This window comes from Electrophorus electricus, chromosome 14, assembly GCF_013358815.1.
Source record: "Electrophorus electricus isolate fEleEle1 chromosome 14, fEleEle1.pri, whole genome shotgun sequence".
Lineage (NCBI taxonomy): Eukaryota > Metazoa > Chordata > Actinopteri > Gymnotiformes > Gymnotidae > Electrophorus > Electrophorus electricus.
The window spans coordinates 19,035,953-19,061,383 of record NC_049548.1 but is presented as its reverse complement, the minus strand read 5'-3'; the positions used below and the strand labels follow the sequence as shown (position 1 = coordinate 19,061,383).

The 25,431-nt window shown below is 45.8% G+C and overlaps 3 protein-coding genes across 7 annotated transcripts in view; 1 reads left to right on the top strand and 2 right to left on the bottom strand.

Annotated features, from left to right (window-relative positions):
* The window catches only part of LOC113589805 (breast cancer type 1 susceptibility protein homolog), a 33,396-nt gene extending 22,707 nt beyond the window's left edge, over positions 1–10,689 (bottom strand). For 2 of the 3 annotated variants that reach the window (XM_035533874.1, XM_035533876.1), the window contains exons 1-9: positions 10,346–10,689; positions 8,754–8,829; positions 8,582–8,635; positions 8,238–8,318; positions 7,952–8,040; positions 7,285–7,321; positions 7,056–7,156; positions 3,682–6,726; positions 3,504–3,586 (exon numbers count right to left, since the gene is read on the bottom strand). In XM_035533874.1, coding sequence (XP_035389767.1) covers positions 3,504–3,586; positions 3,682–6,726; positions 7,056–7,156; positions 7,285–7,321; positions 7,952–8,040; positions 8,238–8,318; positions 8,582–8,635; positions 8,754–8,827 — 3,564 coding nt within the window. In that variant the 5' untranslated portion in view covers positions 8,828–8,829; positions 10,346–10,689. The remainder of the gene's footprint in view (positions 1–3,503; positions 3,587–3,681; positions 6,727–7,055; positions 7,157–7,284; positions 7,322–7,951; positions 8,041–8,237; positions 8,319–8,581; positions 8,636–8,753; positions 8,830–10,345) is intronic. The other variant, XM_035533875.1, reaches the window with a different exon arrangement.
* A 20-nt stretch (positions 10,690–10,709) lies between these two features.
* becn1 (beclin 1, autophagy related) lies at positions 10,710–16,979 on the top strand. Of its 3 annotated transcripts, none has more exons than XM_027009177.2 (12): positions 10,710–10,778; positions 11,233–11,363; positions 11,590–11,654; positions 11,737–11,795; positions 11,943–12,033; positions 12,287–12,423; positions 12,645–12,839; positions 13,327–13,473; positions 13,783–13,932; positions 14,192–14,252; positions 14,633–14,775; positions 14,976–16,979. In XM_027009177.2, the coding sequence occupies exons 2-12, from the start codon at positions 11,237–11,239 to the stop codon at positions 15,142–15,144; spliced, it is 1,344 nt and encodes a 447-aa protein (XP_026864978.1). In that variant the 5' UTR covers positions 10,710–10,778; positions 11,233–11,236; the 3' UTR covers positions 15,145–16,979. The 3 variants fall into 3 exon arrangements, with proteins under 3 accessions (XP_026864978.1, XP_026864976.1, XP_026864975.1); XM_027009175.2 differs by having other exon boundaries at positions 10,751–10,913; XM_027009174.2 differs by having other exon boundaries at positions 10,751–11,043.
* A 266-nt stretch (positions 16,980–17,245) lies between these two features.
* Positions 17,246–25,431, bottom strand: LOC113576844 (serine/threonine-protein kinase tousled-like 2). The gene is made up of 21 exons (XM_027009178.2): positions 24,682–25,431; positions 23,776–23,920; positions 23,337–23,408; positions 23,034–23,097; positions 22,489–22,532; positions 22,286–22,378; positions 21,629–21,721; positions 21,386–21,478; positions 20,678–20,788; positions 20,401–20,537; positions 20,125–20,277; positions 19,974–20,040; positions 19,693–19,790; positions 19,484–19,565; positions 19,090–19,181; positions 18,896–18,985; positions 18,193–18,362; positions 17,952–18,090; positions 17,709–17,820; positions 17,521–17,628; positions 17,246–17,419 (listed from the first exon to the last, which is right to left on the bottom strand). The coding sequence occupies exons 2-21, from the start codon at positions 23,866–23,868 to the stop codon at positions 17,246–17,248; spliced, it is 2,085 nt and encodes a 694-aa protein (XP_026864979.2). The 5' UTR covers positions 23,869–23,920; positions 24,682–25,431.

Sequence of the window (25,431 nt, the reverse complement as noted above, 5' to 3'; positions counted from 1 at the left end):
GTCAGCTCTGCCCCACACACACACACACACACACTCGTTCACCGTCAGCTCCGCCCCACACACACACACTCGTTCACCGTCAGCTCCGCCCCACACACACACACACACACTCGTTCACCGTCAGCTCCGCCCCACACACACACACTCGTTCACGTCAGCTCCGCCCCACACACACTCGTTCACCGTCAGCTCCGCCCCACACACACACGTTCACCGTCAGCTCCGCCCCACACACACACTCCTTCACCGTCAGCTCCGCCCCACACACACACACTCTTTCACCGTCAGCTCCGCCCCACACACACACACTCGTTCACCGTCAGCTCCGCCCCACACACACACACACACTCGTTCACCGTCAGCTCCGCCCCACACACACACACTCGTTCACCGTCAGCTCCGCCCCACACACACACACTCGTTCACCGTCAGCTCCGCCCCACACACACACACTCGTTCACCGTCAGCTCCGCCCCACACACACACACTTGTTCACCGTCAGCTCCGCCCCACACACACACACACACACACTCGTTCACCGTCAGCTCCGCCCCACACACACACACACACACACTCGTTCACCGTCAGCTCCGCCCCACACACACACACTCGTTCACCGTCAGCTCCGCCCCACACACACACACACACACACACACACTCGTTCACCGTCAGCTCCGCCCCACACACACACACACACTCGTTCACCGTCAGCTCCGCCCCCCACACACACACACTCGTTCACCGTCAGCTCCGCCCCCCACACACACACACACTCGTTCACCGTCAGCTCCGCCCCCCACACACACACACTCGTTCACCGTCAGCTCCGCCCCCCACACACACACACTCATTCACCGTCAGCTCCGCCCCCCACACACACACACTCATTCACCGTCAGCTCCGCGCCCCACACACACACACTCATTCACCGTCAGCTCCGCCCCCCACACACACACACTCGTTCACCGTCAGCTCCGCCCCACACACACACACACTCGTTCACCGTCAGCTCCGCCCCACACACACACACACTCGTTCACCGTCAGCTCCGCCCCAGACACACACACACTCGTTCACCGTCAGCTCCGCCCCAGACACACACACTCGTTCACCGTCAGCTCCGCCCCACACACACACACACACTCGTTCACCGTCAGCTCCGCCCCACACACACACACACACTCGTTCACCGTCAGCTCCGCCCCACACACACACACTCGTTCACCGTCAGCTCCGCCCCACACACACACACTCGTTCACCGTCAGCTCCGCCCCACACACACTCGTTCACCGTCAGCTCCGCCCCACACACACTCGTTCACCGTCAGCTCCGCCCCACACACACTCGTTCACCGTCAGCTCCGCCCCACACACACACACTCGTTCACCGTCAGCTCCGCCCCACACACACACACTCGTTCACCGTCAGCTCCGCCCCACACACACACACTCGTTCACCGTCAGCTCCGCCCCACACACACACACTCGTTCACCGTCAGCTCCGCCCCACACACACACACACACACACTCGTTCACCGTCAGCTCCGCCCCACACACACACACACACACACTCGTTCACCGTCAGCTCCGCCCCACACACACACACTCGTTCACCGTCAGCTCCGCCCCACACACACACACACACACACACTCGTTCACCGTCAGCTCCGCCCCACACACACACACACACACTCGTTCACCGTCAGCTCCGCCCCACACACACACACACTCGTTCACCGTCAGCTCCGCCCCCCACACACACACACTCGTTCACCGTCAGCTCCGCCCCCCACACACACACACACTCGTTCACCGTCAGCTCCGCCCCCCACACACACACACTCATTCACCGTCAGCTCCGCCCCCCACACACACACACTCATTCACCGTCAGCTCCGCGCCCCACACACACACACACTCATTCACCGTCAGCTCCGCCCCCCACACACACACACTCATTCACCGTCAGCTCCGCCCCACACACACACACACTCGTTCACCGTCAGCTCCGCCCCACACACACACACACTCGTTCACCGTCAGCTCCGCCCCAGACACACACACACTCGTTCACCGTCAGCTCCGCCCCAGACACACACACTCGTTCACCGTCAGCTCCGCCCCACACACACACACTCGTTCACCGTCAGCTCCGCCCCACACACACACACACTCGTTCACCGTCAGCTCCGCCCCACACACACACACTCGTTCACCGTCAGCTCCGCCCCACACACACACACTCGTTCACCGTCAGCTCCGCCCCACACACACTCGTTCACCGTCAGCTCCGCCCCACACACACTCGTTCACCGTCAGCTCCGCCCCACACACACTCGTTCACCGTCAGCTCCGCCCCACACACACTCGTTCACTGTCAGCTCCGCCCCACACACACACACACTCGTTCACCGTCAGCTCCGCCCCACACACTCGTTCACCGTCAGCTCCGCCCCACACACACTCGTTCACCGTCAGCTCCGCCCCACACACACTCGTTCACCGTCAGCTCCGCCCCACACACACTCTTTCACCGTCAGCTCCGCCCCACACACACACACACTCATTCACCGTCAGCTCCGCCCCACACACACACACTCATTCACCGTCAGCTCCGCCCCACACACACACACACTCATTCACCGTCAGCTCCGCCCCACACACACACACTCATTCACCGTCAGCTCCGCCCCACACACACACACTCATTCACCGTCAGCTCCGCCCCAAACACACACACACTCATTCACCGTCAGCTCCGCCCCACACACACACACTCATTCACCGTCAGCTCCGCCCCACACACACACACACTCATTCACCATCAGCTCCGCCCCACACACACACACACACACTCATTCACTGTCAGCTCCGCCCCACACACACACTCACTCGTCAGCTCCGCAACACACTCTTGATTTGATCACATATTCACAGCCCACAACAGGCACATGTGATCAACAGGGGCCCTTAACCTGAAGTTTTCTTCAAGACACAGGCACGTAAAATACTCCCAAAATAATGACATGACATTGTCTTTCTGCCTCATGCTTTTCCTATGCAAATAAAGATGCTTTGTTACTTAGGTACAACACTGTATCGATGTTAAACATGTGTAGCCTAACCTCCATTTTATCTACCTCATAGTCCTGTGAGCTTTCAGTCCTGAATAGCCAAATTAAAATGTGTAGTGCCATGAGTGCAGAACATCTTACTTCTGACAATTGCAAGGCACTGAATATGCATTTACTGCCATCTGGTGGCTGCAGTAAGATTGAATCAGCACTTGTTAAATCAGCATATGAAGCTTGTGTTTGCTACACAATAAATATTCCTAAAGTTTCTAATTTTGCAAGAATCATCTGAATAATTAAAGGAAAAACCACAAGTGAAGATCATCAGGTTAAAAACATTCCTACCCACAATTGCAGAATTATACGCATACATTATTTTCATCAGAAAAAAAGTTTTGAAGACATATAAATGTAAAAATCTGCTCTCACCTGCGTATTAATAATTTCACTTGAGTATTGAGATAAATCCATGGAAGGTCCTGCATTGCCAAACCCATCATCAACAGCTTCAGCTAAAACAATTAACAAACAAAAAAAATGTAATTAAAATTAAGGTAAACAATGACGGTATATTTATTTTAATGTGTACAGCAAGTGTGAGACTTACATTCTTCTGGTGTCCCGAAAAGATCCACAGATCCTTGGCTAGAAGTAATGCATTCATCTCTGCAGGAATGGGGAAGCACATGTTGTCCCGCTGATATAGTTGCTGTGGCATTTACATTCTCAGGCGCGTCCTGTTTGTGAGCAGGGCTCACGTGACCCGACAGCACTTCAGGCTCTGCTTCACCGAGAGGATGACTTTGATGACTTGCAGAGTCTAATCCTGCCTTTGGCCTTTGTTCTTTGAGTTGGTTTGAAAAATCTGACTCTTGCAGTGGCCTTCTGGCAGATGGAAAGGGCGCACGGCGAGACCTGAATATCTGGGCCAACGATGGGAGGTAATCGTCCTCGGCACTGAGCTCGGACTCTGAGGAGTTCAGCCGCTGAGCCTTCCTCTTCCTGCGCACACATGGCTGAGACAGGATGCCCACATCCCCCTCCTCCTCCATCTCTGAGCTGTGATGGGCTGCAGGTTCTACGATCTGATGCACGAGAGGCTCAGTAACACCCGGTACGAGCCCATCTGGGGTGGTGGAGGACTCCCAGTGGTTACTGTGAACTCCAGAGTTTGTCATGCTCCCTACCGAAATATCTGAAGCTTTGTTTGAGTTCAAGTAACTTTTTGATTGCAAATTATCCCCCTGGTTTTCCTGGGAGATGTCAAGTCTCTTTGGTAGACAAGCTCCTGGAGACTGATCCTTTCTGGTGCTCTTATCACTACAGATCTGTGTCTCCTCCTCAGTGACACTAGCAGAGAAAAGTTGGAAATGATAAACCATTTCAGAGTTCCCAGGATGCCTGGAATCTTGAGAAGGCTTTGTGACCTTGTTGGGACTCAATGCAGGGCTCGAACTCACCCCCGAGTTCCTCAGGAGAGCATGCTCTTCACTACCCAAGGCAAGAGCAGATGATGATGCCTGATACTGTGTGACACTCACAACACCTGCATTTCCAAGACTGCCATGAGACATTTGAGATGATTTCTCAGAGGGTGAAAGCTCACCTTGGTTTGAAAGTGGAAGCAGGTCACTATGGGAAACATTTGCAGGACCTGTATTATGGCCATTGCTCCGACAGGCAGTGTCTGGGCCCTGTCCCTCAAGCAGCTTATCCTCTACGACCCTACCCAGAGCACTCTCCTGGCCTTTAGATAGGGATGCTGTAGGACTCCGTAGGCAGAAGGACTTCCTCTTTGTAGCCTTGAAGGTTTTCAAGAGTTGCTCCGTGTCAAGTTCACTATCATTAGTCTCGCCCTCTTCGTCTACACATCTGCTCTGCCCAGCAGGCATCAAAGCAGCAGCTGGTGCTGCCTGTACAGCTGGTGGAGCAACAACAGCTGCAGATGGAGACTCCTGATGTTTGTCTGGTACAGATGCACGAGGCGAGCCAGCCGCTAAGGGATCAGGCAAGCTGACAACCGTGGCAGAAGCAGGGACATGTTGTCTATCAAAATCCATCGTGTCCAGGACAGCAGAAACGGACGAATTTTCATCAAGAATAATTTCCCCAGTTATGCAATTCAAAGGAGCTGCTTCCTCACTTGACTGAACCGTCTCGATTATTTGAAAGTCACTGTTGTAAACACATCCATTTCTCTTTACAGACTGCTCATCAGCTGTCCTACTCTGAAACTGTGCAGGGCTTGCTTTTCCTTGATTTGCATCGTTATCTACACGCGTATTTGTAGCATTCACTCCGGGTGGGATGAAAGAAGATGACGGATCACTTGCAGGTTTGTCAGCAGGTTTTGGCGGCACCCGTACAGATCGCCTCCTCTCCCGAGGGCCCTGCACTTCTGCCGTGAATGCCTGCAGCCTTAAACTTCGTCTGGTTTTCCTGGAATCAGGTAACTGTTGTTCTGCACTGCTCGGATAACTTTCAATAGTAACCTCTGCCTCGGTTATCTTCGGTTTACTTGTCAACTTAGGGATAAAACCATCAGTCTCAGTTCCAGCACTGACCAGGGCAAGGGGCCTAGTGTACTTTACATTCTTGCTTTCCTCCAATTCTTCATCTTCTGTACTCTCACAGTTGTTCCTTCTCATGCGTCTCTTGCGATCTTTTACATTGTCACTATTGTTCACCTTCAAGTCACAGTCCACATTTTGCCAAGCATCTTTCATCTTCACCTTTGACTGTCTCCCCTTTCTCTTAACTGGTACATAAAACTCAGGACTGTTTTCCATCGTACCAACACCATTTCCATCTGTACAGTTCTCCATCAACTTCTCATTCTCTTCTGAACGTTTCAGTAGCATGTTACTGTTCAATTCAGCACAGTTTCCTTGTTTCTTTGCTTCTTCAATGTTCTGTACAGCAGATTCCATGGGTTCCTCATGAACAACGTCTGCTTTATCATCAGAGGACAGTTTCTTTATGAAATCTGCTGGACTCAACTTACCGCTTGGCTGCTTTTTAGACACATGTCTCCTAATCCTTCTTTCCTTTTCTACTACATTAAGAGGACAAGGGGTAGTCATAATCTCTCTCTCAGGAGAGTAAGCTCTGCTCACTCTGGTCTTGGCAGCTGTGCGCTCGCGTTTATATACTGCGCCAAAAATCTGCTTCTCCAGACACTGTCCTGGTGCCTCCCTGGACGGATTTACCTTATCGTTAGCTTTCACAACGACCTCTGTAGGAGCAGATGAGCATATGCTGTCTTTCTCAGAATCACTGTCATTACAAATGGAAAGAAATGTGCGGTTATCTCCCATCTGGGTGTGGGAAGAGGGGGAAATTTTCATCAGCCACTCAGAAACCTTTTCCAGACTCTTCTTCTGCCTTTTGTCCACAATTCTGTCTGATTCCAAGCCAACCCTTGATTGGGATCTGAGGCCTGATGGCTTTTTGCATTTACTGGTTCCATCGTTTAGACCTATTGGTGAATTACTTAGCCTGTCCTCTCTTTCTGAAAGGAAGTCTTCAGGTTCTGTTTGTTTCTTCTCACAGTCTCGAGGCAGATAACCCAGATCGCTATCAGAGCAGTCCTGCTGTGGATCAGCACTACATGAATCCTCAAGACCCATCAGTCTAGCAAAGGCATCCTTAGCTGTAAATGAGTTAAAACACACACACACACACACACACACACACACACACACACACACAATAAAAGAGGCATAAGAATGTTGCTATAATGAGAGGGACGTTTGCACTGCAATAAAAAGCCAAGAAGTATGATAGCACTGGCTGTTCATTCTCTGCTGAATTTATATCTGTACAAGTCACTGGCAGACAGCTTAAGCGCCTGTATAAGAACATGGGTCTTACTGTCTGCTCCAAGCTCTACACTCTGAAACACAGGGACGCTCTTAATGCAGCCTGCTCTTACTACTCTATTATAAATAATAGTGCTTCAAAACCCACAGCTTCTCTCACCTGCTGCTGAGGAGGAAGGAGACTGTGCTTTCTCCATCCCATCATCCTCCGGGGCCTTGTTCTCCTCGATGCTATTCTGATCCCTCGACTCTGTTTCAACACTAATCACAGACCAGTGGAGATGCACTTAACAACAGCAAGAAGAAAATGTAATTAGCTCAAGCTCCCAATATCATTAATGTGAATGGTGTGACGATATAATTCAGGTGGCAAAGGCTGGTATACTCGCCTGGCTACTTTCCTTTTCTGTGGCATGCCTGTAAAATCTAAGAGAATGCACATAAAAATTATGAATCTGAGGGGAAAAGGGCATTTGTGCGCATGCTGAAAAAAAAATCTCAATACATCATTCACGAATGTGGCGGGGCTCAAGAAGCTCTAACCACCTGCTTCAAAAGATTCATCATGTACTGAAATATGATGCTTTGTCATGGTACAGAATCACAAAGGTGACAAGACTTCAACAAATGGTTTAAATAAATAAATCGATGTGATCTTACATTAACCTTGCTTTACTCCTTCTGAAAACCACTCACCGTGTTACATGAGAATATATGAGAACGTGTTTGTAATAAACATTAACACAGATCTAATAAAACAGCTTTCTTGCATTAATAAAATCTGCTTCAGTGTCAATGGAGAGGGCAATGAACATGTCCAAAGGAATAATCTATTTTCATATTCTTTAGCTTCTTGAGCCCGCAAAATCTGAAATGCAGGTACTGTAGGGTTTTGAGTAATATCACTGAGCTATTCTCATGCTGGACTGCATCTTTTGGTGATTAGACTGTGTGGAATTTACAGCAGTAGAGGATAAACATTCTGACCAAAGTGCAGATAACATTTACACATCACAATTAAAATACACGTGAACTATGAAAAAAAAAAGCACTTACAGTTTGTGCATGTGTCAAATTCATAAGACTGGATTAAATTCTGTAATCCTTCTACCAGCCTCTGGAACCCTGGACTTTCCTGTAAACTCCTGTTGGAGAAACATCAAACAATGAGCAGAAGTTGACTGCTGGACACCCATGTTACAATTATTAGACATATCATCAATATAACACCATAGCGCACACACTCACAAAAACACTCATCATATAGGTACACAGCAACCTGTAATGAGTAAAATTAACAGTAATATGAATAAACTGGGACGTTCTGTGACATTTGTATGACCTTTTGGTAACTGTCATCTTGCACACAGGACAACAGGCTTCTTTCCTTTTACTCCTTTCCAGTAGCTTCATAATGCAGAATCTGCATGAAGAGTTTTAATAACTCACATTATTAGCCACAGACATGATTTATTTAGAAACTATTAATAATCATCTTGGGCTTAGGAAAACAGCCATTCAGTTAACCAAATCATGGAAGAAAATAAAAACTTTCAAATACATTCTAATAACTCAGCAACTACATTAACAATTAAGGTGGAGTGGCAAATTATCTGCGCATCACAAGCCCTGTTTCAACAGTAACAATGACACAGTGTGTGATATGTATTCTAAAATGCATCTCACTTGCAAAATTGGTGGTCACACCTGGTTGACACTGGTGTGCTCATCAAATCCAAACTGGAAACAACAAGTGATTAAAAAAAAAACTCCACACAAAGATTTATTCAAAAGAAATGAGACTTTGAGGATTACTTTTTGTGGTGTCTGTGATGTACATTCAGCAGTAGTCACTCACCATATTGGACACTGTAAATTCTCCCAGATCACACATATGCCTCTTTTCACTTCTCCGGGATTTGGTGCAGTCATTTCTTTAAACATAAGCCACAGCCTCATATGAAGTGTCAAACAGTGCATGCACTGATCATTTATGAAACAATTATTTATCAGAAACATCTTGCAGATGTCCAGTTAGAAACTTCAGCCCTTTGCTTGCCCCAATTTGTGTTAACCCTTCAGCTATGGTCAGTTCCTCAACACAGCCACAGTAGGAATGAATAGGATGAATACCTTTGGCAGCAGTGACACCAACATGCTGTGTCTGATAAATGATAATCAGGTCCACAAGTACAACCATGTCTTTGCCATGTCTGTGCTGAGAATGGTCCACCACCCAAATAACATCATGTAAACAGTGGTCCTCTGGTCAGAAACTGACCAGTGATAAACAGAATACAGGGTGGCTGACTAATTAGTAGACTAGCCCATATGTAGCCAAATACATTAGTACACCTATAAAATTAACCTGTAAGACAAAGTGAAGGGAGGAATGTGTTTTTAATTAGGTGAAAAGTAGACATAAAAGCAAAAAACTAAAAGAGAATCATCATATGGATGATCTGGTAGGGGGAAAGTGCGGAATGCTCTCCATGCTCAGTAACAAGAACTTTTTTTTTTCCACTTGACTGTACTGCTTAGAGAAAAAAGAAAACACCAACAGTCATTACTATGCTATGGTGTCAACAAATGTTACAATTACAGGCCTCTCAGGCTTTAGTTCTCTTTGCTTTGAGAACAACAAATAGTTCTCTAGGCCAATGTCTAATGAAGTGGGTAAAAGCATAAAACGGCCATACAAAACCCCTTTTGCATGAAGAAATGTACTGCATACAGCAGAAGGTACACTGACAGTTTGATATGAGAGTTAGCTTATATTTGGACTAAGCCTTACCTTGGAATTTCTAAATCGGAACACCCCTAGACGGAATTACATTCTTGTTTGTAAAAATGCCTAGTGCTCTAGTTAGTTGTTAGCTATAACACACACATTTAGTTCTTTGATGGGGACTTTTCTTCAATTCACAATGATGTTATGGTTAGATTTTAACAACTTTTTCAGTGTAAGATCAATCTATCAACAAGGTTTTTTCCCTCCCATTTTCATTCATATTTAAAGTTGTCAGTAATTCAGAAGAAAATTGGTAACTTTCTAGAAGTTAACCTAGCTAGCCTATCTATCTCTCGATCTACTGGAAAAAAACACCGGTGGTTTTCTCAACTAACTAGCAAGCCACATGACAACTTGTTGGACTAATCAGCATGAACGACTAACCCAGCTAACGTTACGGACACCTGTGATAAACCTATTTTAGCTAACGTTACGGACACCTGTGATAAACCTATTTTAGCTAACGTTATGGACACCTGTGATAAACCTATTTTAGCTAACGTTATGGACACCTGTGATAACACCCAGCTAACGTAACGCTATATTTTTGGTGGCTAACGTTAGGTTTGGTAATCTGGTTAACGTTAGGGGAGTAGGAAATCAATATTCATCTTTGTACTGCGATCTGATAAACAAATGATAAAATACAGAGAACATACCTAAATGCTCCTTACGTTATGTAGGGATAGTTGTTCTTTACTGACGCCCCGTACTGAAACTTCCGACAGTTCGTCAATAACGGACGATTCGGTAATAAACGTAGAAATATAATCGCGTCGCCAACCTGTTATTAATGTTTCAAAAGATCCGTCCGGTTTTCCCGCAACTATTTCTGTCACGTGAGCGACTGTCTGCACACGACTTCACTTTTATATGTCACCCGTGCAGATTTGGATCAAAAAGTGAGCAAATGAACTTATAATGTCTGGGTCGAAAACTCCGCTAGTAGCAAAAATGTAACATTAAACACTAAACAAGACATCGGTGTGGCTCGCGCAGAGCATTTCCCTTTCGCGAGCGCGGCAAATATTTGTGTACGTGCATCAATGTCACGTCACTTCCCCTAAGTAAAACAAAACAGGAAACGCTCGGGTGAGAAACATAATAGCACACTGGCTAACGCTAAATATCAAATATAACGGACAATTAAAGATTTTCCATGACACATTTACGTAGTGTGTAACTGTGTAATGTGCATTTCATTTGCAGTTGAATAGTCTGGCTAAGGTAATGTAGATTATTTTTGTCTTAAAAAAACTTGGCTAGCTAGCGTTGGCTAGTTGGCTGTCCAGCGTATAATGTTAGCTAATTAGCTGCCGAAAATACACGTAACTAAAGTGTTTAGCTCGACAGAGAGGTAAGTAGATTTGACACAGTATGATTTCCAGAGTCAATGTCCAGTTGTAGCGATGCTCTCCAACGCTAGCTGTGCACAGTGACGCACTGTGTGTGTGTGTGTGTGTGTGTGTGTGTGTGTGTGTGTGTGTGTGTGTGTGTGTGGGTGTGTGTGTGTACACACGTGTGTACGTACGTGTGTGTACCCCAGTGCCATGGAAGGCTCCAAATCTTCGAGCACCACCATGCAGGTGAGCTTCGTGTGTCAGCGTTGTAGCCAACCGCTGAAACTTGACACCTCATTCAACGTCCTGGACCGGGTCACCATTCATGAACTTATCGGTATGTTTGTAACGAACATGTATACCCCGACTTAATTGAGTGTAACAGGAAAACAAATTTTAGACATCAAATCCGCATTGGCCCCCTGTTGGATACGTTCATGCTTTTAACGGGCAGTGGAGTGGAGCTTCTGATCGTTTCTATTCATTTTTAGCTGATCGTGAAATCAAAAAGCGGCACTGTAGTTTGGAACTAATTTTGAGTGATTGTTTTAACATTTGTTTAGCTCCACTGGTCTCAGTGACCCCGAGTAAACAGGCAGAAAGCAGTGATGCTGACAGTCCGCCTGAGGTGAGTGCCTGGCTTTTGAGCCATTAGTTTGATCACTGAGTCTCATGAGTGGGTTTTCACATAGCTTTCACATCTTCAATAGGAGACATTTGTGGAGAATAAGCATGATGGCGTCTCCAGGAAATACATCCCTCCTGCAAGGTATGTTTCTTGCTTCCATCACTTGCTTGGGCATTTATGGCTTTATGCCTTTCTAATACATGTGTAATAAAGACGTTGGAGCAGTAAAGTGATAAGTACGTAGGTTGCCTTGGATGGAGCTTTACTCTCCTCCTTCTCCATGTGCAGGATGATGTCCACAGAAAGTGCAAACAGCTTCACTCTTATTGGCGAAGCGTCAGATGGGGGCACCATGGAGAACCTGAGCCGTAGGCTGAAGGTACAGATGCAGTTGTCTGGGGCAGAGCACACGTACTGTCAGACTGATAAACATGCAAGTCCCTCTGGATCAGAGCGTCTGCCAAATGTTGTTAACATCCATGTAGGTGACTAGCACCAAACTGACACCTGTTGAGTTCAGCAGGGCAGAGGTGGAATATCTGGTTAACCAGTGTTCTGAGTGGGTAGATGACTCTATCATAAGTTAAACTGGCTAATAACTTTCTTCTCATTGCTCCTCCTCTCTGCTGTAGGTCACAAGTGACCTGTTTGACATTATGTCAGGGCAGACAGACGTGGACCACCCGCTGTGTGAAGAGTGCACCGACACGCTGCTGGACCACCTGGACACCCAGCTCAACATCACTGAAAATGAGTGCCAGAACTACAAGTAAGATTCTCTGACGCATGCAGAAGACCTGCAAATTGCAACTGAAAAATATGCATATGCTTACAAACATCGAAAAGCGTTCTTTATTAAAAAGGTCTCCCCATGATCCTGATGATAGCTGGTTTGATGCTAGGAGAATGATTGCCCAGGATTGACCAGGCTTGCTTGCAGTTGGATTGGTCAGCACGTTTGATTGACAGGCGTGTGCGTTTCTTTGACAGGAACTGTCTGGAGCTGCTGTCCCAGCTGCAGGAGGAGGACAAGGGCACCCTGCTGTCTCAGCTGCAGCAGCTGCGGCAGGAAGAGGACCAGCTCATCCAGGAGCTGGAGGCCATCGAGAAGCAGCGTGAGGCCGTTGCAATGGAGCTGGGGGAGGCACGGAGCCACGCCCAGCAGCTGGACGCCGAGGAGCTACAGTGCGTGATGGAATACTGGAAGAGTGGGGAGGAGGTGGTCCCAGGGAGACAGTTCATGAAAGTTAGTTAGAAGCAGCTGAAAAATGGTTCCACCAGAAAGAACATCTTCAGTTTACAGAGGACAATTTAAGATCGTTATGTAAATTAGTGTTCAAATTCAACCCTTGATGGGATCGGCCGTAGCGGATAAGGAACAAAAGTGGGTTGGGCTGTGCAGAGGAAGCATACTCACTGGCACCTCCTACTTTCTCCTAAGTAATCTGCATTTTGTCAGACAGCTTTGTCTTACCTAGACAGAAGCAATTGTTGGCAAGGAAGAAAACATGTTAACTACTGCAGACTTTGTTAGACACGTACCTGGTTCCTGCACTGGGTGGCAATTTTACTATGTATATTTATTAAGGGCATTTTATAGGCGCAAAATTTCAAACCACAGCCTTTCTTGCCGTGACGACCCCGTTGGGCCTCTCTCTGCCCCTGTGCTCAGGTATCAGAAGGAGTACTGCGAGTTCAAACGGCAGCAGCTGGACCTGGATGATGAGCTGAAGAGTGTGGACAACCAGATGCGCTACTGTCAGACCCAGCTGGACAGACTGAAGAAGACCAACGTCTTCAACGCCACCTTCCATATCTGGTAATGGCTCTCCCCAGACTTCTCTTTCGTCACGTATCTCTTCTAGTTTCCATTATGTAACAAGTCCACATAGTAGTATTTTCTGAACCAATACCTGAATATTTTAATAGAATCTCATAACAGAAGCCCCAGTCAGGGTTCTATGGCCTATTGTGTCTCTCTCTCTCTCTCTCTCTCTCTCTCTCTCTCTCTCTCTCTCTCTCTCTCTCTCTCTCCTGTTATGTCTCATTCTCTTTCTTTCTAGTGTTATTTGTCTTTCTCTGCTTCTCTTTCTACTGTTATATGTGTCTGTTATATTATCATTTTCAGGCACAGTGGACAGTTTGGGACCATAAATAACTTCCGTCTCGGACGTTTACCCAGCGTACCTGTGGAGTGGAACGAGATTAACGCAGCCTGGGGACAGACTGTGCTCCTTCTGCATGCGCTAGCCAACAAGATGGGCCTGCGTTTCCAGAGGTAGAGCACACCCACCCCACTCGCACAGCACACGCACAGCAAACACAGGCTCAGGGGCTCGTTCACAGAGATGTGGAGTTTTCACATGTCCTTTCACGTGTCTTTTTCCTGTGCACAGCCTGCAGAATCTCTCTTCTACTAACAAATACAAAAACCGAAATGGAACAACCAAACATCAACTTAATGGCACAAAATGGTAATTCAGTATTGAATTTCGACGTTTTATTCAGTTTTCAAATTGTTTGCGGTCCCTTGTCAGATACCGTCTAGTTCCATATGGAAACCACTCATACCTGGAGTCCCTTACAGACAAGTCCAAGGTGAGCACAGGCAATTTCATGTACTGGCGGTTAAGATTGAAAGTTACCCTAGTTGGCAGCAGTTCGAGAATATATATATTTATCTGTATATATTTTTTTTTCTCTATGCACCCCTGGTTCTCTTCCTCAGTTTGGACAGAGCACTCTCCACCATTTCACTGCGTGTTGTACTGTGTATGACTATGTATGTGACAAATAAACCGAACTTGAACTTGAACTAGTGTATGTGTCTGGAAAACCATAGCCAGGAAGGTCAGCTCATAGCCTGCAGGACGCACTTCTGATGTAGGCCATTAACTGCAGTACCTTTTTGTTTTACTTTACAAAAGCCAGTATCTGACTGTCGTTTGTCTAATTGTGTCCTGTGCTGCTTGCCATAGGAGTTACCGCTCTACTGCTCAGGTGGCCTGCGGTTCTTCTGGGATAATAAGTTTGACCACGCAATGGTGGCCTTCTTAGACTGTGTACAGCAGTTTAAAGAGGAGGTTGAGAAGGGGGACACTGGATTCTGTCTGCCGTACAGGTAAGAGAAGCAGAGTCTTTAATTTTCCAAAAGATTTCAAAATCCAGTTAGTGCTTTCCCAGTTGGCTTCTGGTTATCTGCCAGCCCACAAGGGTCACTTGCAGCCTGGGACCTGATAATATAAGCTCAGCAGTGCTGCACATCTGCACTGTTCTCGCTCTGCACAAGTCGCTAACACCATGTGTATCTTACGGATGCAGAATGGACGTGGACAAGGGCAAGATTGAAGACACAGGTGGGACTGGAGGGTCTTACTCCATCAAGACTCAGTTTAACTCAGAGGAGCAGTGGACCAAAGCCCTCAAGTTCATGCTCACCAACCTCAAATGGGGTCTGGCCTGGGTCTCCTCCCAGTTCTACAACCGCTAATAGAGTCCTAAGCACAGGTCTGATCTCAGATCCACAGCTCTCCGTACGATCTACATTATAGGCATGTGATCTACTCTATGGACATCTGATGGGAAATTCTGAGGAGCTTTGAGCTCTTTGGAAAGGGCATAATTACACACAAGTGCATGGATGCCCTCTATAACCACACAGACTGGACCAACACAGTAATTATTCTACTTGCTATGAGTGACAGCTCACTAGAGAAATCAAGTAGTGATCTAGAGGATTTGAACAAGTTTGCCAAGAGCAGGACCAGCCCAGCCTGATTCTGCCTACTTAATTTGCTGCAAAACTATAATTAGCTATAATACTATAATTAGGGATGAAAACTAATTATATGATAGCTATTCTATTCGGATGCTCCAGGGTGACATTTACATGGTGCATTGTACGTTAATGTCTGCACAGCAGATCGGTATTGGCGCTCACTTCAAACATGACTATTAAGCTGGTGTAGGGGTGTGGGTATACCTGGTTTTGAAATTGTTTAAAGTACAGTGACCCATCTTCCAAAGATGAACATTTATTGCCATTTTCCTTCGTCACACCAGGATCCTTCAAAACCCGAGCATAGCACATTACAGTGGATGTTGCAGTTTTGCTGTGGTGGGCAGGAACCAAATAAATACAAATGTGTGTCTGCTTCAGTTGGCCTTTTTTAATATTTTCTAATCTTTCTCATTTGTGACTATGCTGACACTGTGCAGAGGCTTCACAGACAAGAAAGTAGACCCATTAACAAATGCTTAGATTTCCTGTCGTCAAAGTGCTTTGTCATTTCTGTAGTTCAAGGCAGCGATCCAGTCAACTAACTCAAGTGTTCTGAGATTACTGGGGTAGTTTAACACCCCCAGGAAATATCACACAGAACAGACTGCCTGTCAATTCTGTATTGTCCATGTCAAGCAGAAGCAGCTGGAAACAATTCTTAAAGTTTCTACCACTGACATTTGAGCATTTAATATATACTACACATTTATTTTACTAATGACAAAAACACTGATTTAATGTGTCCAAAGTCTTTTTTTTTTTAAGGCAGTTCCTTATCGAAACATGCATAAACAGCTTTTCATAAAGGCTGGACAATGGATTAAAAACATTGTTTCCTAAAATGTTTAACATTTATAAAAATATACATTTGAGAAAAACATCTTTATGGTGTTTATTCCCTTCCCCATAACTTTACTTATTTATACACTGAACCTTGGTATTAAAAAAGACAAAAGTAAAGACATGAGGAATAGAAATGACTGAATAGAAATGTTTTAAACGGCTAAAAGGGTTTATGTAAAACTGAACAGCATTCTGCTTTAACTTAAATCACTGTAAAAAAAAAAACAAGCATTGAAAATAGGCTACAAAATTAAGCTGTCATTTTAAATAAAGTTTAAGAATTTTAAAAAAGGGTTTCATAAAATAAGCCATTATACTGTTCCTAATTTTTTTTTTTTTTTTTTTTTTTTTTTAATTCTAATTAATTGCACAAAGCTAACAGAATTTAAACTGGCCACTGACAATGGACTCCAGAGCTTTGGCACCTGCTGCTGCTGAATACAGGGCTAAAAGTTACCGTGTGACCAGGCTATCCACAGGTACGTTGGCCCCGGGGCCCCACTCCCCAGCCTGGTGTCAGGCTGCCTCAGAACTGGAGGGACAGGGTGTAAAGCACTGCAATTCATCCCCAAGTTACAGCTAAGGGACAGCCCTGCTGCTTTAGTCCTCGACTCGGGGAAATCCAGAACTCTCAAACTCACTCCCCAACCTTCAGGTAAATGGAAAGTTATCTGGTCAAGGCTACAAAAAAAAAAAAAAAACCCCAACAAAAATCTGTTTGACCACCCACCCCAGTGCTTCCTCCAGTTTCTAACATTTCCTTCAGGTGCTTCCCTTTATACACTTCACATTTCTTCCAGTGTTGGGTGTTGGTTGTCTAGATCCCCCCCAACCAACCCCAACCCTTCACTTCCACACGCACGCTAATCATATGCTTAACCGACGTCAGTGTGTCACGCTTCCACCCTGGTGCAGTTCACACATGCCACCTCGCCCACCCTGCATCTGGGACAGTTGCGTGGGCCAGTCAGTTGGAGGCACTGCTGTTGAGGGTGCTGGAGGTAGATGGGCCAGGCAGCCCCAGCGGAGGGCACACGCCCACCGACTTGCGGACATGGGGCATGAGGTAGGGGTCGCTGGAGAGCTGGTGTACATCGATGCGATCCTCCTTCCTGTACGCCAGACAGCGACGGATGAAAGCCTGCAAAACAAGCACCCCCGAGGTCAAGAGGGAAACCAGAGCAGTGACCTCAGCCTGGAGCCCTGATGTAATCTGTTTCCAAGGCATTCACTCATGGGTACCTTGGTCTCCGGAGACACCACGGGCTTCACTGGAAACTGCACGTCCGTGGCTTTGAGAATGGTGTTCTCCTGCAGAATGTCCTGCTGAGACTGGTTATGGCCAAATGGCTAGACAATGCAGAGAAAAGTCCAAATGAGAGACAGAAAACAGGACACTATGTGCGTGCACTTGAGAACGTGCGTGTTACCTTTCTCCCATAGATACTCTGGTAGAAGATGACTCCGACTGACCACACATCCACTTTATTTGAGATTTTGGGTGGCTCTTTACCCACTACAAAACACTCTGGAGGCAGGTACCTGAAATGGTGAGACATCCCATTATCTGTAGCAGGTATATTCAAATATGCTCAAAACATTTCTGCCATATTTAGAGAACTTTAAACCAATTCAAATGAACTGACATGTGAAGCATGTTAGAGAAGGTTTACCAGTAGGTTCCTGCTCCTTGTGATGTGAGTTCCATACCATCCACAGAATTATAACTGTCATCATCCATGATCTTAGACAGGCCAAAGTCGGTGATCTTTATCTCCCCACAGGCCGTGCCGTTAACCAGCAATATATTACCTGGGGGGGGTGGAGACGACAAATTAGGTTTAAAACAGCAGGGGAAAAAGATAAAATTACATTAATATTTGTGCATGCTTTGATCAGCTGAGCTGATCTCACCTGGTTTGAGGTCATAGTGGATGACTGGAGGGTGAATCTCGTTCAGGTACTTCAGGGCGTTCACTATCTGCATGACGATGGATCGTGCCTCTTTCTCGGACATCAGCTTGTGCTGCTTCAGGTAGAAGTCCAGATCGTTCCCCTCACAGAATTCCAGAACCGTGCAGAACCTACAGCAGCCGGCAGCAACACGCCTTCACACCAGGCCACTGCTGCGGACGTCTGCTGCGTGGCAGCACGTCCTCGTGAAAGCACAATCTGACAGATGGCTTGGGTTTCCCACAAACAGCACTTAAACACATCCTGCATGGGCCATCAGGAGTGGGAAATGTTAACGTAAATAAACCTGTCTGCCATTCAAACATGATCAGCAGAGCTAAATCTGGTCAGTAAACCCAGCTCACAAACACACCGAGTTCTATGATATTTGGCTTACTATTATCATTTACTGAGGAAATTGTGATCTTTATAATTTTACTCTGTGAGTGTCAGAGCGTGTGTGTGTATTTAACATCTGTACAAACGAAATGCAATGTAGTAATTACTGGTAGACTATGGAGCCCAGCTCTACATATATTAAACCTTGACGTATACATTGAAATCTGGAGCATATGCATATGTAAACGTCTGAAACCAGCCTCACGGGGGAGGGAGGGAGAGACAGAGACACTACACTACCCAGTAGGGAAGGGAGCACACTCACGAGTCTGTGTCCAGAGAGAAGTAGTCATAAAGCTGGACTATTCTGGGATGGTCCAGCTGTTTGTGGATTCGGTATTCTCTGCACGCATGTCTGGGGAGCAGACAAAGACGACTCTCAATTCAGACTGGCTGTTGAAAGCTACTGATGGGTACACAATGCCCCAAGCCATTCTTCATATTGTAGACATCACTCACTTGTGATAGTTCTCCTTCTTCTCATCTCTCCAGTTCTTGTTGAGCTGGTGGATTTTAACAGCCACATATCTCTGTTCTGTGAGGTCAAAGGCCTGGTGCAGGTAAGCGTTAAGAATAAAATTGTAAACCAACCTCACTGCGACAAACCAGTAACCCTCTGAATGAGCCATAGCTATAGCACCCGGCACTGTCAAATTTAAGAATTCTGCAAGTCCTCTTCATACCCCTTCTAACTACTGGCCTGCCACTCATTTTCAAACACTGTTTCTGACTACTGAAATTAGCAGCACGTATACCATCCTGACTAACAGTGAGGATGTTATCATACATGTGAAGTGTATATAATTGCAATATAGAGCTGATAAAGACAATATTGAAGGGTTAGGGGCCTCACTTTGTAGACCTCACTGAAGCCCCCTCGACCCAGCAGGTGCAGCAGCAGGTAGCGGTCATTCAGCGTAGGGTGATCCTTGAACCTGTAGGGGGAGATACAGACTGCCCTTAATGGCATGATAGCCATCAGTTGAATACATTTTTATATATATATATATATATATATATATATATATATAAATTTAAAAAACAACGGGGTGTGTAACATACTGGGAGTTGTCCTCATTGTGTATTCTCTTTAGCTCGCGGATGTGAAGATTCCGTACTCGCTCCAAGCGCTCCAACTCCGCCTGAACGTCTGCTTCCTCCTGGGGGGGGGGGGGGGGGGGGGGGGGGAGACACCACACAAACACAGTCAGACAGACTGGCACACAGACAAACAGACCTGTCAGAGACAGACATGCAGAAAAATAAGCACAGACAGATGGACAGGCATGCAGAGACAGACAGACAGACGAGTGGCTAATAGCATTAGTGAAGAGATGAGATACCTTTTTTAAATAACCGAGCCTCAGTTTGAAAATCTCCTCCTGCTCGTGGTACTCGGCGAGAGAGAGCCTGTGGAAGAAACACTGCGTTAGCCCTTTAGCAGGCATGCAGCTGAGCTCTAATTAAAGAGGACCAGAGGCCCCGCCTGCCTACATTTCACTCTCCGCCCCATTGCTCTTGTTCTTGCGTTTGTTTGGCTCAAGGCTTGGGGGCGGGGCCTGGGCCACAGGGGCCGGCTTCCGCTTCCCCAGCAGCTTCCTCTGCCGCTCGATGTCCTCACGCTCCGAGTTGATTCGTTCCTGCTGCCTGTTGCCACAGAAACAAAGTGAGGAGGCGGAGCCATGTCCATTTTCAGCTAGTGTGAGAGGTTGCCGTGTGCTGGTGGAAAGCAGCTGCGACGGGTCACAGGTGCTCCACAGGCAGACTCACCTGATGAGGTTCTGAAAAGCGTATCCGTCGGTCCACTGCTCAGTGAAGGAAGCGCCGTGTCTCACTGTCGTAAAATGACCCAGCCTGAGCCGGTCCTGCATGCTCTTATCCCGACAGGCCATCTTCTCCTGCTTAGACTACACTCGCGTACAATCAATCACCACCACCAGGTGGATACTGGTTCACATTTTCTTCAGCAAAGGCAGTACAAAATTCAAGTCTGCACCAATTCTCAGACAACATGCATGGACACACGCACGTAGACACAAATACACACCTTTTCTATGAGAAGCTTCTTGCTCATCGTGACACATTTGTTGAGTCGCTCTTTGTAGCGTTCCAGTGCCTTCTGCTGTACTTCAAGCTGTCGCCTCAAATCACAGTTTGCCTGAATGCATTAATCGCAAAATTCCAAAAACAGATTTGAGGATTTTGACCATTTTTGAGACAATTCATGAAACCCCCTTCAATCGTGCAATTTAAGATGGCATTCAGCTTTCAATGTTTGAAACAAAAGCAAACCATCACCAGAACAAAACAGAATGAACATAGTCTTACTGTCCAAGAAGTCCTATTCACACAATAATGCTAAATCCTCTACTAATCCCCAAAACTGATATTTTAATCCACTTTAACAGGGCAGTGGTGGCTTGGTGGTTGTAGTGCTTGTTTTGTGATCGGGAGGTTGCTGGTTCAAGCCCCACCTCAGCTGGGTTGCTGCTGTTGGGCCCTTGAGCATGGCCCTTTGCCCTTGGTTGCTCCTGTTTGGGTGGCCATATTTTTTAAATAAAACATATGCTAAAGAGAAATATAATTTACCAGCAATGGCTACTGTATGTAAATATTCTAATAGTCTTAAAGTCCCTTAATGGTCTTCAAATGCTTTTTTTTTGGTTCATCTCTGCTTCGAACATTAACCTACTCCACAGATGCACATGCCTCGAGATGCAGCAAGCCTGATCGTCTAACCCTGTAACCGTCTTACCCGTAACAGGTCATCTATTCTGCCCTCTTTCTTCTCCAAGTCTGAGCTCTTATGGTTCTCCAGAGCTGCGAGCTTGTCCAGTGTCAGATCCGTCTGCGCACAGAGAGAGGACATCTAGATCAACACCGAAACCCCTGGCACGCTGCACACAGCATCAAACGCTGCATGCACACGCTCAGCCTTCACCACAACCACAGCCATGCAGGCCAGCAGCTCGTGTGTAGCTTTATGCGAGGAGCTCACCTGTGTAGCCTTGTGCGAGGAGCTGACGGAGAGTGCTTTTGGTGTGAGGTCCATGTTAGTGGAGCTAATCATGGGAGGACTGGCCTGCTGCACCTGTAAGAGCAGCGCACCTCAGGTTCTGTTCGCTAAACACCACCACACTAATCACCTGGACTGTCTCAGCTTCTGTTCACTAGTGCACAAAAAAAAGCATTTTTTGTTGTTTGTTTCTCTTTCAGTATCTGGTCTGCAACACTTTAAACTAAAGGAGCTGAATCCATTTCACCCTTCACCAAGACCTGTCCCCCTTGATTACTATTGCTATGCATGGTAAGTTCTCAAACCTGCCATTTTAATCTATGGTCTTTTCAACAATACATCACAGAGATATTCCAAAGGAAATAATAGCAAAGTAATTTCATAATTCCATATTAATTTCATTTCAACTTTACAGGTCCTTATCTTATTCACTCAGGGAGGAGATCATTTTGAACAAGATATTACACAAGCCAGTTAGTTTCTAGAGTTGGAGGGGCGGCTAATGCGAGCGAGTTAGCAAGTTCAAGGATAGATGTGTATGTGCGTGTGCACTCACCGGTAGAGGGGCATTCGAGAAGGAGGGTTGTGTTTATTATTATATTTATTTATTTGTTTATTTTATTTTTTTTGGGTGCTCACCAGCGGTGGAGGGTTGGAGAGGGAGGGCTGTGGAGAAGAGCGAGCCACTGTCGGGATGCCCGAAGCTGAACTGGCCCCTGGACCCCCACCAAACTGCAAAAGCACAAAGGACGCAGGTGAAGCCACGCACACGTTGAGCAGGTGCAGAGAACAAAGGACACGCAGCAGACAAAACTCACACCACACACCAATCCTTCACTCACCTCAAAGTAATCGCTGATCTTAGGCCCTCGTGTTCCGCCTTTTACTGCAAAACAGAAGAGACAAAAACAAAAAGGAGCTGAAATTACCAAAAATAATTCAATTTAAAGCCGCGGCAAATAATGTATTTGCAACACTACAACTGAACTGTCTTTACATCTTGCTAAAACTGTTCCATTGTCTTGACCATTATCAGCAGATAAAATTTCAACATTGGTTATTGCCACTGCACTATCAGGTTGGATCTCTACAAGGAGCCAGTGCACCCTGTCTGTCAGTTCTCACTTTGGCACAAATGAACAAAAATAAGCGCTGTGTGAATGCCTTTGGAGGAGGGACTCTGTATAGAGTGGAAGACAGATCTGTACAATTACAGCGGTTATCCTTTTACCTTATTTGAATAATGCGTTTTACAACAGTCCCTCGCACAAATCAGCTTTAAACAAATCTGTGCCCAGACCCCCAAATTAGTAAGCAAAGGCAAAAACTGTCATTAAATACATACCGAAAGAGTTTCACTCTGGTTAAAACACACAAAACATTTTACCTTGTTCAGAACTGTCTCCTTTTCTCTTCCTTGTTCGCTGCTCACTGCACTTCTTCTCTGGTGTCTTTGAGTGGCAAACACACACACTATTAGTATTTTGTACTATTAGTAGTACAAATTTGTTAATCATTATCCAACCATCTCATTCTGAATGACATAAGATCATAAATTAAATTTGAAAGCCCATATGATAACAGAAGGAAAATGCCCGTTTCCCAGACCCAGATTAAGCATAATCCTGGACTAAAAAAACATCCAGCACCGATTCTGTGGTAGTGTGTGTACACACACATGCACACTCACCTCAAGCTCTTTGTCACTAAGAGACCCTCCACTGCATAAGCTCTGATTGGAGGACTCGTTATGACCAGTGCCCTGGAAAAAGGATAAAACATTAGCAGAATACCACCCACGGTGACCCCGCCTTCTGCCAGGTTAAACACCCGCGGTGACCCCGCCTTCTGCCAGGTCAAACACCCACGGTGACCCCGCCTTCTGCCAGGTCAAACACCCACGGTGACCCGGCCTTCCGCCCGGTCTGCCCTCTGTACAATACCTGATGACCATACGTTTTGTGTCATTAGCTGGCTTAGTGAAATTGTAAAAAAGCAGAACTTGGATCAGGCTGCATGTGGTTTTTAAAGTACAAATAAAGGTTAAAAAAAAAACAAAAAAAAAACACACACACATTAATAATGGCGCATTATTAAATGTCTTTGGCTGGGTCTGATCATCATCTTACCTTGGTCACTCCGGTCCCTGTGAATCTTGCTTCCAGTAGCTCCTGTCGCCGGGGATCCAAACTATGCAACTCTTCCATCATCTCTGCATGCATCAGAACTAGTCATCTTATGATGCAATTCATTTCAGAGAATGCAAAGAAATTTCTAAGGAAACAAATTTACAAACATAGCCTAACAATTCCTTACACAATTCCTAGAGGCTAAAAACGAAAATATGGTCATTTCGCCAACCAACATACATTTAAACTTGGCTAGCTGCTTCACAAGTTGTGTACGTTAAGTAACGTGAGAACTAACTTGCCAACTTACTGTCTAGAATTTCAACAAAGTAACCCACTGACGTGTCTGCAATGTAGCTATTTAACTGAGCACAATTTACATTAACTTAGAAACTTGTTCGTGAAATACGCCTACTTTCCCATTGCTTTCGACTCAATATATACGACAGGTTGAAAAGAACAGTTGCACGCCAAGCACTTCAAGGTTCACATGTAGTTTTCCCATCTTATGTAGCTAAGCTAAGTTTATTTCCTCTACACAGCAGTAATTAGCGAAACGACAAATTAATTTCAGGCTACCAGCTAGCTACTTACATGTACATTTCGACAAAATAATCAAAGCCAATGTAGATAATCAGCTTTCTCCAGCTATAGTTAACAATATTTTTCCATAAATAGTCTTTGTTCATCGTTATCAAATGCAAAGTTAACCTAGCTGGATAACTAGGTTAGCTGACTAGCTTCCTTTCTACGTTCACTTTTCAATAAGGCAACTGGACAAGCCAGAATTGTAAGATTCTTTCTAATGCTTTCCTAAATTAGCTAGCTAGTTATCTATCTGACTTGTTAATTTGCACAAGCTTTCGGGTGAACAAATGCATCTCTGTCGTTGAGGAATTCTCTTACCGAAATGTTTTTAGCTGAGACATAGAGGTCCAACTTGCAGGCACGCTAGCTAAAATAGTTTAGCTAATCTAGCTAACCAGAGAGTGAGGAAATCACATAACCACCAGCTAGCCTCCTAGCTAGTTACCCAACTACCAACAAATTCAAAACTCAAAAAATTCAAAAACCTCTTTAAAACCAAAGGTTGTTTGCGAGGTGTTTACACGTTCATACGGCATTCACACATATTCAAACGTTATGTAATCCAACAAGCGTATGTAAACTGGGTTAACTTTAAACCAGCGTTAATTTTAGCGGGGTTGAGTAAGGTAGCTAACGCTAGCTCACTTTAGCCCAGCCCTGTAAAACTACTTTATTACCTGCAGCCGTATTTTATCGGCCCTTCTATTTTGAGCTTCTCAAATAACAGCTTAGACCGAGTTAGTTTTCAAATAATTGAAAATCAACTAGAAGATGAAATATCGCGTAAAATGAAAATATTTTTGTGAAAACTTGGCTAACACGGTTGCAATCCAATGGGAGCCATGTTTCTTCACAACTAGCTAACTGGTTGGTTAACTAGCGTTAACTAGTTTAGACTGCGTGGTTAGGGGGCCCACCAGAGGCCCGGGATCCACGAAGTTACCCCTACTACAAGCAGCGCCGTTACGAACTGTCTGTGGTGCTCATCTGTAATGCTCCCTAATCGTGCGTTTTCTTAACGTTTTAGCCAATTGGGTATTTGCCTAAACTTGGCACCATCCCTCTGAC

Coding starts and splice junctions, on each gene's coding strand:
- LOC113576844 (XM_027009178.2), bottom strand. CDS start 23,868: ATGCATGCAGAGATGATGGAAGAGTTGCATAGTTTGGATCCCCGGCGA. Junction 19,566..19,692: donor CACAATGAGGACAACTCCCA/GTATGTTACACA, acceptor CTCCCCCTACAG/GTTCAAGGATCACCCTACGC. Junction 18,091..18,192: donor CCACTATGACCTCAAACCAG/GTGAGATCAGCT, acceptor CACCCCCCCCAG/GTAATATATTGCTGGTTAAC.
- becn1 (XM_027009177.2), top strand. CDS start 11,237: ATGGAAGGCTCCAAATCTTCGAGCACCACCATGCAGGTGAGCTTCGTG. Junction 12,034..12,286: donor ACCTGAGCCGTAGGCTGAAG/GTACAGATGCAG, acceptor TCTCTGCTGTAG/GTCACAAGTGACCTGTTTGA. Junction 12,840..13,326: donor CTGGACGCCGAGGAGCTACA/GTGCGTGATGGA, acceptor CCCTGTGCTCAG/GTATCAGAAGGAGTACTGCG.